Here is a 15608-nt window from a genome sequence, read left to right on the forward strand (position 1 = left end):
AACCAGAGGTGAGAAATTGAGTCGAATGACGCTATCATCTGGTGTTTCTCTCCTAGCTCCACCCACGGGATGCTGCCTGCATAGGTTCCCTGCTGACCTTTGAATACCTGATACAGCTGTGCCAGAGCAAGGAGTGGGGGCCTGTGCCCCCAGAGCCACGGGTCTCAGATGGTCAGTGGAGAGGATTTGCAGGGTACTAAGATGGGAGAAGGCAGCCTCAGATCGGTCCTCTGGGTCTCACTGTGCCCTGCTCTCTCCCTGTAGGACTGGACCAAGGAAGAGACACCTGTGTCCATGAGATCCCTTTCCACTTTGACCTGCTAGGGTTGTTGCCGCAGTGCCAGCAGCTACAGATGTTTCTCCTTCTGCTCTCCAGAGGTGGGTACACTTGGGAGCCACTCACCCCTACCTAAGGGGCCAGCAGACCTGGGCCCCTCAGAAGGTAGAAAGCGGGGCAGCCAGCACAGTGAGTGAGTGACAGGGCGGCTGAGGCTGAGGCTGAAGGAAGGACTTTGCTGGTCAGGGTGGAGCCGGGGACATTGGCAGCCTTGCTGAGCAGAGTGTGTGTCGGGCAGAGCCAGAGGGTGTGCCTCTCACCGAGGGGCCCTGTCCCACCAACGACATGGTGCTGTGCCTGCTGCACAGCTGCCTGGGGCAGGAGCTAAGTGACCGAGAGATCCCACTGACTCCCGCTGACCAGGCTGCCTTCTTGAATGAGATCCTGCGGCGGAGCTGCCGTGATTCAGGTGAGTTCTCCACTGCTTTCCTAATGCCATTCTTCAGCCCTGCCCTTCTCTACCCCAGGGTGGTTTCCGTCTTTGAGTTCTAGCCTCCTTCCCCACCCTTTCACCTCAGAGCCCTGCCTCTGTGCTGGTCCTGCCCTTTTCCACCGTCTCTACCCCATTATAGGTCCAGAAGGTCCTCTAGTGGGGGGCCACACGGTCCCAAAGGATCCAGCAGGCAACAGCGGCCAGGCCACTGGAGACTCCGCCCTTCCTACCCTGGTCAGCACTACTGCTTTTCCCTGAGCGCTTACCATGCTTACATCCCTCCATCACCACACACCTTCGCCCAGGTTCCTTCCCTTCATCTCGACAGAGTTCTGGCATCCCCTCTCTCTGGACCTTTCATGCTATACCTAAGAGGAACCAGTCAGGGTGGAAGAAGGGAATGGGACTTGGAATATTCCCTTGTAAGTTGCTCTTGTTTTCTGTTTGTCTCTTTCAGAGTGTAGGCATTCCTGGAGTTCTCAGGCCCTCCCCGTCTGCCCAGACCCCTCAGTGGCACTGCTATGCAAGGCTTCTGAGCCCCCAGCACGTGTTTCTGACTTTTCTCCCAGCTACCTTCACAGGTACCAATGGCTGACCTTCCTCACCAATCCCACTGATACAAACCCTTGAGCTCCCTCCCCAGCCCACCAGAGAGCACTGAAAGGTACCGCTCTTTTCCTCTTCAGATGTCCAGCATCTGACAGCCTATGGCCTGGAGGGTTCCTTTCAAGAAGAAACAAAACCTAAGTTTGGGGATTGGAATGCAGTTCCCAGCCTGAAGGACCTGGGAGGGACTGGGGCTAAGGCTACAAAGTCCCAAGTTCCCATCCTCAGTGTAACACTTGCTAGTGGTAAGGTTGCCGCTTGGAGCCGTTGAAGTAGATTGGGGTTGGGAAGCCCATAGCGATGTGAAGATCATGGATGCCTCTCCTCACAGACAGTTCCCAGGACCCAGGAGAGCCAAGCCCGGCCTCCTGCCAAGACTTCCTGGCTTACAGTGGGCGCCAGGCTCCTCAGACAGAGGGTGCAGATGGGCCCCGGACCCGGTGTCCTGTCTACATCTATAGCTGTTCTCTGGAAGCGCTGAGGGAGCAAATGGTTGGCTTACAGCCTCCTCAAGCACCACGAGATCTCATATTCCGGTGAGTGTACTCCATTTTGACTCTTGGCCTCCTCCAGCCAAGGCCTGGGTACACACTCAGGTGTAGACAGACTGTTCGTCATTCAGGGACTCAGCTTCTTAGCTATATACCCCAACAGATCACCAGACACCCCTCATCACGAATGCATTTGCTAAGGCTCTCTACATTCCTCTGGAGTTTGAATGGCTGATGAGGCCAAGGTATCATTTAGGGGAGTCTGCCAAGCTCTGTTTTCCCTCCCATTCCTAGGACTCAGTATCTGGACCACCCCTCCTCATCCTCAGCCTGGATGGAGCCCAGATACAAAGAGGCAGCCACCCACTGTGCCTTGCTGCAGGAGCATGCACAGCGGTGCTATGTCCGCGGTGAGCAGAAATGTCATGCAAGGAAGGAGTGTGCCTCTGAGGGCGGAACTACAAGGGTTACAGGGTTGGGACTGGAAGAACAATGACAGAGCTGACTGCTGTGGTCTATTCTACTTCCATTAGGGCTGTTCCGAAGCTTACAACAGTCACAGAGAGTGGCCTGCCAAGATTTGCTGACAGCTGTAGATGCTTGCGAGGAGCTACTACAGGAAGTAGACATCACCTCTTTTCTGCTGGCACTGTGTGGCCATACTTGGGGTTTGCCTCATGCACCGCCAAGCCCTGGTCCTCTCAGTCCAGGGCCCTTCAGCAGTAGCATCGAAGAAGGACCAGAGCCCCGGGAACGAGCTATCCTAGTTTCTGAGTCCAGGTTAGGATTGTTCTTGAAGGTTGTTAAGCAGGGCTGTAGGAGACACATTGACCAAGTCCCTACAAGGAAGACCTTCCAGTCCAGAGAAGTACACCTGAGAAGCAGGTGCCTTGTCACTGGCTTCATTTTCAGTGCGTCTGCTTTGTCCCACTTGGCTCTGGCAGCAGTCTCCCTCTCAGGCATGCCCCATCTCCTCTAACTTTTGGTGTTCTGATTAGCTGAGTTAGGGCTAACCCATTCCCGGAAGTGAAAGCAGAAATTGTTCTGATGTCTTCCATAATCATCCTGATTCCCCCAACTAACGTGAGTGTATCAGCCCAGCACAAAAGTATGTGTTGATTCTCGAGTCTCCACAGTGGGCCTCCACAGCTCCACAGCTCCTTGCCGAAGGGAGGCTAGAGGGAAGGACAAGGCAGGACGGTCGATGTGCTGTTAGCTTCTACAGTGTGTTGCTGTTGAGAAAAGAGCAACTAGAATACTGAGGGTGTCAAGGACTCCATCCCACTGCTCTGGAGCCACAGACTCCCCATTTCCATGACCCCCTCTAAGTGAACACTCTCTTTCAACAAACTTTGCTTCTTCTGTTCTCCGCTTATACTGAACAATACCCCCTCCATTCAGTCATGGGAGTCAGAAGGGGGGGCACCCTGTCTCTAAGAAAGGTGGAGGTTAGAGCCCAAAGGGAGAGAGGGGGTTGAGTCCCCTCATCACCTCCCAAACCATTGTTCTAGCACATTCTAGAGAGAGACAGATGTTTGCTGCTCTAGAACTTGGTGGTTCTTGACAGTGATCTGCTTCTTCCGACCCCAGTATAGAGACTGAGGACCTCAGTGAGCCCGAGTTCCAGAGCACCCGGGTCCTTGGGAATCCAGACCCTGGTCCGGAGATTTCTCTGACAGATGTCTGCCAGCTTAGAGGAGAGGCACATGATGCCCTTCATGGCCTCATCCAGGTGGGAACTTGGTAGTCCTGCTTCTGCAGCCCTCAGCTTCTTCCCTGGGTTGAGGATGGTCACGTGTCCTGATCTAGCCAAGGGACTAGTGTCCTTTAAGGGTGGCTGACATCATAGCCTACTTCTAAACCCACAACAGGAGAAGTTCCTGGAGATCAGTCGCCTCCACTTCCGCACAGTGCCCTCCAATCCCCACTACTTCTTCTATTGCCCTCCATCCAGTCGGCGAGAGGTGAGAGTCTCTTCTTTTCCTTCCTCGTGCCCCAACACAGAGCCCCAGAGGAATGCCCTAGCCCATCTGAGTCCTTTTGAATCTTGGTTCTCTGACACCTGGATGTCTTGCTTTGATTACCTGCTTTTTCCTCTCACAAGGATGAGGGTCCTCGAGACACTGTAGACAGAAAAGTCAGTGACCTGGAGTTTTCAGAGGCTGAGCTCGTGGGAGAGGAAGGTGTGTGAGCAAACGGATCAAAGTAGAATGGCTGTTTCATGCCAGGATTGAGTGGTCCCACTGCTTTCTCTGCTGTTGACCACATGTTTTGTGCTGCTAGGGGACACGTCTGCCTGCTGTGTGGTCACTGAAAGTGATCCAGAGCTGGAGGTGGAATACCGTGAGAGCCGGGAACCAGACCCGGGGCCCGCTGGGCTAGACTCCACATCTCTGTCAGATGCAGACACTGTGAACCCCGATGAAGACTCTTTCAGTATCTTAGGGGGTGACTCACCCACTGGGCCTGACAGCCTCATGCATGACCTGCCACCCCTCTTCCTACATCTCACATGCTCTGTGCGGTTGCGTGGGCAGCACAGCTCAGTGCCCGTCTGCAGCCTGCCCACTTGCCTGGGTGAGTTCTGAGGAGCCAGGAGGAAGGCCTAAGGTCCCCATATGGCTGGTTTGCCTGCCTGCCCTTGAGGAGAGGGCGGCGGAGAGCCTGGGAGAATGACTTAGTGTCACTTGGGACTTGGGAAGCCACACTTTTTCCAGGACACGCAGGAACCCCTGATTTTACTTCTCTCACAGGCCAGGTACTCTCCAGTCTAGAGGGACCCCCCATTGGAGGCCGAGTCCCCTTGAGGGACCTCAGTATCACTCTGGATGTCTTTGTGTTGACCTTGCCCCTGGAAGTGGAACTCCCACCAGCCACGGACCCTCAGCACCACCGGTATGGCAACAAGTTTGGCAGACTCTGGGCTTCAGGGAATAGGGAGACCTTGGGAAACCCTAGGAGGATAGTAGCTCCTGATCTTTGATTCTGCTCCCACCCTGCTTAGGTCGACGTCTGAGAGCAGCACTTCATTCCCACGGTCCCCAGGGCAGCCGTCATCTTTAAGGTCAGATGAAGGCCTAGGACCCCCACTACCACCCCCAGAAGAAGAGAGGTACATCCTTGTCTCCGTCTCAGTATCTTAACCCCCCCTCAGTTTTATTCTTGGGAAACTAATTTATAAACCTTTCTTCTACTTAGGCACCCAGGACTGTCCAATCTGGCCACACCCCACAGACTGGCTATTGAGAACACAATGAATGAGGTGAGAGCCTTCTCCCTTCAGTGTAAGCCGTAGCCTTCCAGTGCTGTACCTAACGTTATCCTAGGACTGAGGCAGAGCTCTCTTGGTCTGTAAGGCAGTCTGTCTTCTGGTATCTTTTGGTTTGGGGTTGAGGATGTCCCACTAAGGACTTGCACCTGCATTCTGACTATAGATCCGCTGGTTGTTAGAAGATGAGATGGTAGGGGCACTCCGAAGAGGGGGCATGCCCCAGAGCGCTGCCCTACACCGAGCAGCTGCCCACATCCATAGCTCTTCAGGACGCTCTACCTGCCTTCGCCAAGCTCCCCCTCTGAGTTTTGTATTTGGGCCAGAACGCTCCCTCACGCAGTTCAAGGAGGTAAGCCGCTCTCAGAATACTGCATGCTTTCCTGGGGGCTCGTCCCTCCTTGAACCCCAGAAAGAAAGACCCCGTCTCTTATTTGAATCCTCAGAATTTGATTCCTTGCCATATCATTTACCCCTCCCCCACTTGCCTGATAGCCCAGTTCCATCGACAGTAGACCCAACTTTCCACCTTGTTATTGGGCCTGCTGAGCTTGGCCAAGTCACATAACCTTTTCTTACCTCAGCAGTGGTGATGTGGTGGTCAAAGAGTCAAATGAGAAATCCTGCCTAAACTAGGATCTTGACTCCTTCCCTAGGAGTTCCGACGCCTTCACCTCCCTGGCCACGTTCTTCTTGAGGATCCTGACAGTGGCTTCTTCTTTGTGGCAGCTGGTCAACAACCAGGTGGACTCCATGGGGAGCCCCCTTCAGCGGCCTGGGCCTGGCACAGCCATGAAGACAAGGCTGAAGATGCTGAAGGGGAGGTAAGTCTGACTTGAGGACCAAGAGGTGTGGCAGTTGGCATGGAGCTAAATCTCAGTTCTGATTTTTACTTTTTAGGTCCTGATAGCCAGCCCCCAAGTCCCTGGCTCCCTGGAGGATTCTGAAGGCACCCCCCTCATCAGCCTACCTGGCTTGTCACAGGGAGGTAAGAAGATAGGCAGCATAGTCTGGGAGCCATAGCTGTCTCTCCCAGCTTCCATTTCTACTGGCAGATCCTCCACGGATCCAGAGACACACCAGGCATTTCTCTTTCTCTATACAGTCAGTCAGCCTGGGCCGACCCGGGGACTAAGCCTTATGTCCAGTCAAGGCAGTGTGGACTCAGACCACCTAGGTAAGGTCAGAGTGGGGGTGGAGCACCCCAGGTTGATGGTATATGGGCTTAGAACTGCATAGGGGAAGGATCAGGGGACTTACTTAAAAGAGACCGTCAAGTCTGATGCTCTTGAGAATGAGAAGACTCAGGCTCAGCTAAGGATGGGATGAATGTGAGCACATTTGACACAGGTTACGATGGTGGCAGCAGTGGCTCAGACAGTGAGGGTCCCAGTGAGACCCTTGGTGAGAAAGCCCCCTTCACACTTCGGACTCCACCTGGACCAGTACCTCCACAGCCTTCATTCTCAGGCCTTCCTGGGCCCTCCCTGCCTGACTTCTGGCTCATCGTCAGGATACTGCAGGATCGTGTGGAAGTGTATGCACATGCACGGTATGTAGAAGCCGTGGCCTGCATTCGGATGATTTCAGCTTCTTGTGTCTATTCACGCCAGGTTGTAGCGGCACACACCTTTAACCCCAGCACTGGGAAGACAGAGTTAGAAGAGATCAACCTGATCTTCACTGTCTGTTTCAGGTCTCCAGGGCCACAGTGAACCCATCTTCGGGGGGTGAGAAGGGAGCCTGAGAGCTTTGGTAGGATCTTCTGAGGCCACTGCTGATCTTCCCACATCTTCTAGGAAAAGCACATCACTTAAATTTATATTATTATTTATTCATTTGTTTTTGAGATAGAACTGGCCTGGAACTTTTCTAGCCCAGGCTGGCTTCAAATTAATAGAGTTCCACCTGCCTCTGCCTCCTGAATGCTAGGAGTAGAGGTGTGTGCCACCATGCCCGACACTCCTGACTGTCTCAGTGGGGTTGCAAAGCTGATGGGGATTATGTCATCTAGCTGAGCCTCCAGAGCATCTACAGTTCACAAAAGTTTCAGAGGTTGATATTTAAAAAAAAATAAGAGTAGTGGCTGATAGTTAACAAGTGTATGGAGCCAGGCGGTGGTGGTGCACGCCTTTAACCCCAGCACTCGGAGTTCGAGGCCAGCTTGATCTACAAGAGCTAGTTCCAGGACAGGTACCAAGGATACAGAGAAACCCTGTCTTAAAAAAAGAAAAAAAGGAGAAAAAGGAAAAAAAAAACAAAAAACCAAGTATATGTAACATGTAAGTGCCTTGTCTAGCCTGTGCAGGGATCTACATAACAACTACATAATCTACAGTAGTATTGCCCTAACAGTATGGGTGAGGAAACTGTACAGAGAATTAAATACTTGCCCAGGTCACAATAAGTGACAGCCAGGACTCACTTAAATATAGGCATCTGTCTAAATACCTGTTCTTAGAGGTGACACAAGAGAAGGCCACATTTTGACCAAGCTTTAAGAATAAATAAAGGGCGTGCTGGATGCTGGGAGCCTCATTGTAGTTCCATGAGGTGCTGGCAAGGCAATCATAGAGCTTAGGTCTCTAAAACTGCTGGAGATGTCCATGTTTTCCCTTTCCAATGAAGTTCGCTTCCTTTGTCCATTTTTACCTCCTTTATTATGGTTTCCTTTGGCCCAGCACCATGACCTTCCCTTCCCACTTGGGACACCTAGACCTTCCTCTCACAGCAGTTCTCTGTCATATCCATCCTTCTTGCCTAGGAGCCTGATTCGGGAGGATGGCGGGCCTGGCACTGAGTGTCGCCACCTGCAGCAACTCCTGGTGAGGCGTGTTGGGGAGATCTGCAGAGAGGTCAACCAGGTAAGTCAGCCAGGGACAGGACTCTGATATTCGGGCAGAAGAGGAAGGAGATTCTAGGAACCAAACTTTTAGAACCTGGTGGTCTGTATCAGACTTAACAATGACAGAGACCTTTTCTTTGTACCCCAAGTTCTGGAAAACTGTTATTCCCTCATTCCCTACAAGTTGGAAGGTTCTTTTTTCGTGCTAGTGACTCCTGAGATGCTTCCTGTTCTTCTGCTGTGCTAGCATCAAGAAATCACTGCGAACCAGACACAGGGACCCTGACTCTATAGTGCTTGTGTAGAAGAGGCCATGTAGACATTGAACAACTAAAGTACATGGATGATTTCAGTGTCAGCTGTGGAGAATTATTCTGTAGTAGAACAGCAGAGGCTGCTGGGAGAGCACGTGAGAGGGCTCTGACCCTGGAATATCTGGGAAGACTTCCTGGATAAAGCAGTTTTAATTGATAACTGAAAGATGGTGACCAGATTCTCTACTGGTACCTTCCATTAATGGTACCCTCATTACTGGAATCCTTCCTTGGTTGCAGAGCTTTTGTTTGGTTTTGAGAGGTTCTTTAATTATTTGTTCACTTTTAGAAATTCAAAATTGTGTTTCTGACTCCCCAGGCTACCTGTTTCCCCCATGGACCGTTGTTCTCTATGTCTGCTTCTCTCCAGTCCAAACCCCCACATCACCTTTTTCTCCATGTAGACTGAACAGTGTCTGAAACGATGGGTTCTGTCTCTCCTTGATGTGAAGCCTATTCTTGGCTTTCACTTCTCAATGCCTAGAAGTAACCTTTCCATAGTTATCAACATAGGCTGTTGTCCAGGTCGCGGCACGCAAGGCTAACCCAGTATTAAAGCAGACTGTCCTTGGCTGCCTCCTAGTCCTCAGTACGTCCATGGACTTTCGTTTTTGATACAGTGTGTTGTAGGTTATAGGTAGTCCAGCCTGGGCTCCTGGTGTTCCTTTTGACCTTGGACCTCAGCAGTAGTGATCATTCTCTGTGGCCTTTCCTCACCCACTTAGTAGAACGTATTTCAGTTTTCTGACACCTTGCTCCTTTTCCTAGCGACTGCTCCTTCAGGACCTTCATGACAGTCACGTTTGTAACTCACTCCTGGTGGCTGAGAGTGAAGAAGATCTCTGGCGCAGTGAGACGCCTTTCCATTCCCGTCAGCGGGCACCCCTGCCCAGTGATGGTATGATGCGGGTACCCCTGCCCAGTGGTGGTATGATGCGGGTACCCCTGCCCAGTGGTGGTATGATGCGGGTACCCCTGCCCAGTGATGGTATGATGCGGGTACCCCTGCCCAGTGGTGGTATGATGCGGGTACCCCTGCCCAGTGATGGTATGATGCGGGTACCCCTGCCCAGTGGTGGTATGATGCAGGCACCCCTGCCCAGTGGTGGTATGATGCGGGTACCCCTGCCCAGTGGTGGTATGATGCAGGCACCCCTGCCCAGTGGTGGTATGATGCGGGCACAGCCAGGAGCCTCCCTCACAAAGCAGTGTCACTGCCTGTCCTTTTACCCATGCCTCACGTGAGAAGCAAGGCTAGAAAGATAGGATCCCTGCATTGACCGCTGCTAGGTTGTCACTGTAAGGAAAGCAGTTCAGTGAGAGATGGAGCAGAAGCAGATGAAAGGGCTGAGTGAAGATGGATAGCTGGAGCAGAGAGCAACTGCTCTTTCAGGCAGGTCACAGAGAAAGTGGATATATGACTGAAGGAAGGTAGGGGCAAGGAAAGACTTTCAAAATGAGGTACAGAATTGAGCTTGCTAGTGTTTAGTAGGGAGAAAGCCGTACTTGAAGAATGTTGAAGACTATTAGATAAAAAAGATGGTTAGCTCCAGGCTATGACCCAGCTTCATAATGACACACCTTTGCCTGTTCTTGCCTTAATACCCAATTTTTTTTTTTAACTCTTACTCTTTGGGAGCCCACCACCCAGCTCCCAAGTAAATACATGGAGATTTATTCTTACTTATAAATGCCTGACCTAAGCTTGACTTGTTTCTAGCCAGCTTTTCTAACTTAAATTATCTTATTTCTCTTTAACTATATTTTGCCTCTGGGCTTTTTAACCTTTTTTAGTCTATATATCTTTCTTTCTTTCTTACTCTGTGGCTGGCTGGGTGACCAGGTGGCTAGCCTCTGGCATTCTCCTCTCCTCCTTTTGTCACTCTTTCCCTTCCCTTGATTCTCCTCCTATTTATTCTCTGCCCACCAGCCCTGCCTATTTCTTTCTCCTGCCTAGCTATTGGCCATTTCGCTCTTTATTAGACCAGTCAGGTGTTTTAGGCAGGCAAGTAACACAGCTTCACAGAGTAAAACAAATGCAACATAAAAGAATGCAACACATCTTTGCATCATTAAGCAAATTCTCCACAACATAAACAAATGTAAAACATCTTAAACTAATATTCCACATTAGCCCAGTAGAGGAATAGACAGGTGAGAAGTTGGTGTGAGAAGTTGGTGGCCAGTTCTGCAGGGAAGAGACAGAGGGAGGAGTTTGAGACACTTTATAGAAAGTTGGTCTTCTGATTGGCTGTTCCTCCAGACAGGCAGACATAGGGCTTCTTTGGGATTCCTGGGGTTTCTGGTCATGGGAAGGAAACACACTAATCTAATGGGGATAGTAATTAAAGCCTCAGCACTTGTGCTCCCTTTTCTTGCACCCCATAAGCACACATGCCAGCCCACAGAAGAGAAGCCCTGTCATGTCCTCTGCAGTTTTTCCTTCTGGCTTGAGAGGCCTTATTTTTAATATTCTCAACCATTTTTTACCATTGTTAGAGGAGGATTTCTCTCAGCATGTCCTGGGATGTTTCCTGTATAGATGTTTCCTGTATAGAAATCCCATAATTAGCACACGAGACTGAGCCTAGACAACTAAGCAGTGTCACACCAGGACTCACAGCAGCCTGGATGGAAGGCCAGTCAGAACCGAGGCACGGGTCTTCCTTGTTTTAATGTTCACATATTCTCTGAAGCCCGCAGGCCAGAATGTCTGGGTTCTGTGTAGCCTGCATGTTGCTGTCCCCCGACAGTGGTATTTCTAGGAAATCAAACTGCTCCTTCACCCTTAAGAAAGTTCATCGTTCACCTGGAAACATGACAAGGATCAAACAGGGCACTGAGCTGTGCCTATACCTTTAATTACTATACCAGCCTTTGGGGTCTTTCCTTCAGCGCACAGGAAGGCTACTCCCACTTTGCAGCTAATGTGCACAGCATCCATACTTGTTTCTCAGTGAGGTACTGCTACAACTTTTGGTGACGCCAGGGGCTACTGTCATGTGTTATCATAAGCCAGAATCATTTGGTATCGCCTTTAGGATTGCCTTTCTTGATGTCCCTCCTTAATGCCTTCCAGTCTCCCCAAGACAGTCCCAGAAGCCTTGGCACCGTAGCTGGCCTTCTCAGAATGTGTTTGTGCCTAGCTCTTCCTTGATCCCCATGTTCACCTTTCCTTAGGAGAATGTCAGGGATGAAGGATCAGGAGGAAGAAGTCTAGGGTAAGCAGGCTAAGGCCTGGGAATCCTGTTTGTCACCCATACTGCCCATCTCTGCAGACTACGCTGCCGATGAGAGCTGTGCTCCCCGAGGATACCTAGCAGCCACAATGCAATTTGTCCCAGGCCATTTCTCCTGTGACGTTGTATGGGGAACTGTGATCCGGGTCCATTCACGCCTCAAGATGGGACCCAGCATGGGGGTTTCTCGGGGTATGTGATTGGCATGAGAGGGCGGGCGGGGGCTTGTAGAAGATCTAGAGAAAGAAGTTTCTTCACTCCGTGTTACTATTCTAGCTATCCAGGCCCTGCGCTCTGTGCTCAATGCCTTCTCTGTAGTGAACCGGAAAAATATGTTTGTTTATCAAGAGCGAGCAACAAAGGCCGTGTACTATCTTCGGTACGTGAACCCTGAGAACATGGGTTACAGCTTAAAACAGGATTGGCGTGGGAGGAGACATACCCAAACACCTTGCCTTTCTCTTCTAGGCTTCTGGAGACATCTTGCAGTGACCGACCATGGGAAGGGGATTCTCTGCCCCCATCCCTAGCTCTGTCCCGAAGCCAAGAACCCATCTCCTCTGATGATTCCTTGGTATGTGTCTTTCCACCATCTGTTGCCCCCATGCACCCCTCACACTTTGCTTTTTGGAACCAAACCCTGACCATTGTTGTCCCTGTAGGGTCCTCGTTCTCCCCTGGACATGGCTTCCAGCCGCAGTCCTGATGCTGTTCGCCCTGTGGGCCAAGTAGACAGACATATCCAGCTGTTGGTGCATGGTGTAGGGCAGGCAGGTAAGGATTCTGAGAAGTATTTCTCCCTTACAGCCATCTAGTCTGCCCTGGCTCTATCCTCCAGTGCTTGCTATGCTCTGGGCTTGGCTCGAGTAGGAGCCGGGTGAGACAAGACAGCCCGATTGGGGTATAGTGTGGGAAGAGGAGCCAGACGGTCGCAGGATAGCTGCTGGGTCCACTGGCATGAGACCAGAGATGCACTGGGTGAAGATGATGGGATCAGTTGGGGCTACATTGAAGCTGAGGTGTCCAGGTAATGTGGACCAGATCACAGGCTAAAGCTTACATACTGTCCTAGTTTCTTTCTGTTGCTGTGAAAAAACACTAACTAAAAGCAACTTAGGAGTCCATTTTAGCTTACGGGTTACATCATCAATGGAAATCAGAGCAGGAGCCCAACAGTAACTTAACACTGAAACCACGGAGAGCACTGGTGCTGGCTCACTTACCGGCTCATGCTTAACTAGCATTCTGGTTTTTTCCTCCATGACTCCCTGCCCAGAGGATGGTGCTGCCCATAGGGTCCTGGGTCCTCCTACAGTAATTATTAACCAAGACATTCTCCCACAGATATGCCTACAAAGCAATCTAACTGGGGTCCCCCAACTGAGACTTCATTCTCAGATGACTCCAGGCTGTGTCAAGTTGGCTGTTAGAGCTAGTTAGCTAGGACTTCTCTTTGGGTAGTTTTACACAGCTCTGGGTTGGTGGTATTAAAATTGCCATTCTTTGGGTGAGGACTTTGAGGATCTTAGGTAAAATTTATGTGTCCAGAATCATATTGGGTAGGCTGACAAAACGAGAATTTTGCTGGTTCTGTTTAGCTGCCATGTATAGTTATATCCAGTCCCCTTGTTGTGGTCAGGGACTTAAGGCCTGGACTCAGGGTGGCTGAATCCTCTAACGATATCCCCCACCTTTCTAACATGGCTCTGTCAAGGTCCTGAAATCACAGATGAATTGGTGAGGGTTCTGCGTCGGCGTCTGGATGAGGCCACACTGGATGTCATCACAGTCATGCTGGTTCGGAACTGCAAGCTGACCCCAGCTGATGTAGAGGTCAGCTGCCTCTCTGACATCCTTTGTAGATCCAGCCAAGGGTGTGCTGGAAATGTGAAGTCAAGAATCCATGCCTTCAGCTCTGTCTCTTCTCAGTTCATCCAACCTCCTGGAAGCCTCCCCTCAGAGGTGCTGCATCTGGCCCTGCCCCCATCCTGCAGACCCTGGCTTCCCGCCCTGGCCTGGTACCTCCGTCAGAACTTACTCACCTTCCTGCACTCACCCAAGTACACAGACAGCAATAGCCGGAACCACTTCCAGGTGAGATTGCCCTACCCATCCACCTTTGGTACCCTGTTCCTTGCACACCAGACTGTAACTTTTCTACAGATACTTCCATCTCTGGTTTTGCCCATGGCCTGTGTACATCCACCTGCCTATGTCTCTCTGAGCTCCCATGCATGCCTGTACCCTCTTCCCCACTTAGCGCTCATGGCTGTTCTCTCCCCAGCATCCACTCCCACCACAGGGCGGCCTCCCCGACTTGGACATCTACTTGTATAACAAGCCTGGTGGACAGGGCACTGGTGGTAAAGGTAAATTGCTGGGCTTAAGCCTTTGGCTAAAGGCAGGTGTGAGAAAAGGTTTTTACACCTCTGGGCCAAGGAGTCTTGCTGCTGAGGAGGGGCCTGGGAGGGGCTGTGTGCCTGTGCTAGATCTGAGCCTTCCTACGGATTTCTCTACAGGAGTTGCCTGCATCACTCTAGCCTTTGTGGAGGAAGGAGGAACCCCCATCTCACTAGCATTGTGGCCCCCCTCCTCTCCGGGGCCTCCAGACCCTCTACGAGAGGAAGAATTTGAGCAGCTGACTCAGGTCATTCGCTGCCCAAACATGTTAGATGGTTCTTCGGGTAAGGCAACCTGCTGAGGTGGAGTGTTCCCTCAGTGCTGTGAAGGCAGGAGTGGGGACTAGGGTGGAATCCACCACAAGTAACCTCCAGCTTTCCCCTCCAGCTCAGGATGGGTCCCCACGGCTTCGACTGGATGTGTGGGAAAAGGGGAACATTAGCATTGTGCAGCTGGAGGAGAAGCTTCGAGCTGCAGCTCGCCAGGCCCTGGCTGATGCCATCATGGAGCTGAGACTGCTGCCAGCTTCACTGTGTACAGAAGACATACCCCCAGGTATGCTCAACTCCTATGCTGAATCCAGAGAAAGTCAGAAATCAAGGCAGAACCATGCGGTGGACAAGGGTGCAGATATGAGGTTCAGAGAAAGAAACAGAAGCCCATCACCTTGTCTGTGCATCCTCAAGGTGAGGCAGTAGCTGAAGTGTATACACTCAGCTGCTCTGACCCAGCACACACCTGAGGAGGAAGACACCCTCAGGAGCTCGTCTCTCAAGCATGTGCAGCTACACACCATCAGTTTTACCAGACTGGGGGTGAGCTTTTCTATAAAGAAAGTCCATGATGGGAGCCTGCAATGTTTGGTGTCCACAGGAAGTCTCAGGAGCGGGCCATTGGAAACTAAGAGCCCTGCCTGCCGCGCCAGCACCTTTCCCTCTACCGCTGTGTCCGGGGAGCCAGTGACTCCACCCAGCAGAGCCAGCCGCCGAAGCTTCTGGGATATGCTGGTAATGGAAGGAAGTGGTGAAGCTGGCTGCTAACTGCCTGCCTCCTGGCTGCTCCAACCCTCTCCCCCACAGAAGTTTATCTCTGTTGAGATAAAACTGCTCTTTCCTTTGGATAGGAGTTTGCAAAACATGTGAGGCTCTCCTTGCTAGAGAGTCCCAGCTTAGCAACTGCCTTTATGTTTCAAATGGGAGCCCTCTAAGCAATAGCACTTTTATCCACAAAGGAAGATGAGTCAGGAAAGTTAAGTAACCTGCCCATACCTTAGTTAACTGTTGACCCCAGGACTGAGCCTCAGTCCTCTAGCCCCTCTAGGCTCATTTCTGCTCCACAGTGCCCACATCTCCCCTTTCTTCTTCCTAATGACCGGTCCTCACTCCCTGCATTGTTGCCAGAGTAAAACAGAAGGTGGAGATTTGGGCTCCCCAAAAACAACTGATGATATTGTCCTGGATCGGCCAGAAGATACTCGGGGTCGAAGACGTCATAAAACTGAGAACGTTCGAACCCCAGGTGGATCTGAGCGGGCACCAGGCCCAGATTCCGGAGCCCAGAGACAAAGGTATGTGTGTGGTGTGGTATGGTATGGTATGTGTGATGTGTGGTATGGTTTGGTGTGGTGTGGTGTTTGTTGTGCTGTGTGTGTTGTGTGTGGTACAGTGTGGTGTGT

General features: G+C 51.4%; 1 protein-coding gene across 8 annotated transcripts in view; it reads left to right on the plus strand.

Moving 5' to 3' along the window:
- Positions 1-15608, plus strand: part of Szt2 (SZT2 subunit of KICSTOR complex) — a 45811-nt gene that overhangs the window by 19314 nt on the left and 10889 nt on the right. For all 8 annotated transcript variants that reach the window (XR_007235185.3, XR_007235186.3, XR_015004920.2 and 5 more), the window contains exons 20-53: positions 57-171; positions 265-378; positions 576-746; positions 910-1004; positions 1228-1351; positions 1457-1621; positions 1708-1912; positions 2162-2277; positions 2401-2647; positions 3458-3599; positions 3739-3831; positions 3972-4050; positions 4151-4444; positions 4621-4762; positions 4872-4979; positions 5066-5129; positions 5302-5487; positions 5792-5959; positions 6036-6123; positions 6241-6312; positions 6486-6687; positions 7900-7999; positions 9063-9192; positions 11573-11725; positions 11810-11912; positions 12002-12107; positions 12196-12307; positions 13248-13366; positions 13463-13627; positions 13818-13902; positions 14053-14217; positions 14321-14488; positions 14807-14940; positions 15334-15500. Coding sequence is in view for 4 of the 8 variants with exons in the window: in XM_048450487.3 (XP_048306444.3) it covers positions 57-171; positions 265-378; positions 576-746; positions 910-1004; positions 1228-1351; positions 1457-1621; positions 1708-1912; positions 2162-2277; positions 2401-2647; positions 3458-3599; positions 3739-3831; positions 3972-4050; positions 4151-4444; positions 4621-4762; positions 4872-4979; positions 5066-5129; positions 5302-5487; positions 5792-5959; positions 6036-6123; positions 6241-6312; positions 6486-6687; positions 7900-7999; positions 9063-9192; positions 11573-11725; positions 11810-11912; positions 12002-12107; positions 12196-12307; positions 13248-13366; positions 13463-13627; positions 13818-13902; positions 14053-14217; positions 14321-14488; positions 14807-14940; positions 15334-15500 (4697 nt within the window). In the remaining 4 variants the exon portion in view is untranslated. The remainder of the gene's footprint in view (positions 1-56; positions 172-264; positions 379-575; positions 747-909; positions 1005-1227; positions 1352-1456; positions 1622-1707; positions 1913-2161; positions 2278-2400; positions 2648-3457; positions 3600-3738; positions 3832-3971; positions 4051-4150; positions 4445-4620; positions 4763-4871; positions 4980-5065; positions 5130-5301; positions 5488-5791; positions 5960-6035; positions 6124-6240; positions 6313-6485; positions 6688-7899; positions 8000-9062; positions 9193-11572; positions 11726-11809; positions 11913-12001; positions 12108-12195; positions 12308-13247; positions 13367-13462; positions 13628-13817; positions 13903-14052; positions 14218-14320; positions 14489-14806; positions 14941-15333; positions 15501-15608) is intronic.

Source organism: Myodes glareolus, chromosome 3 (genome assembly GCF_982192425.1).
Source record: "Myodes glareolus chromosome 3, mMyoGla1.1, whole genome shotgun sequence".
NCBI lineage: Eukaryota > Metazoa > Chordata > Mammalia > Rodentia > Cricetidae > Myodes > Myodes glareolus.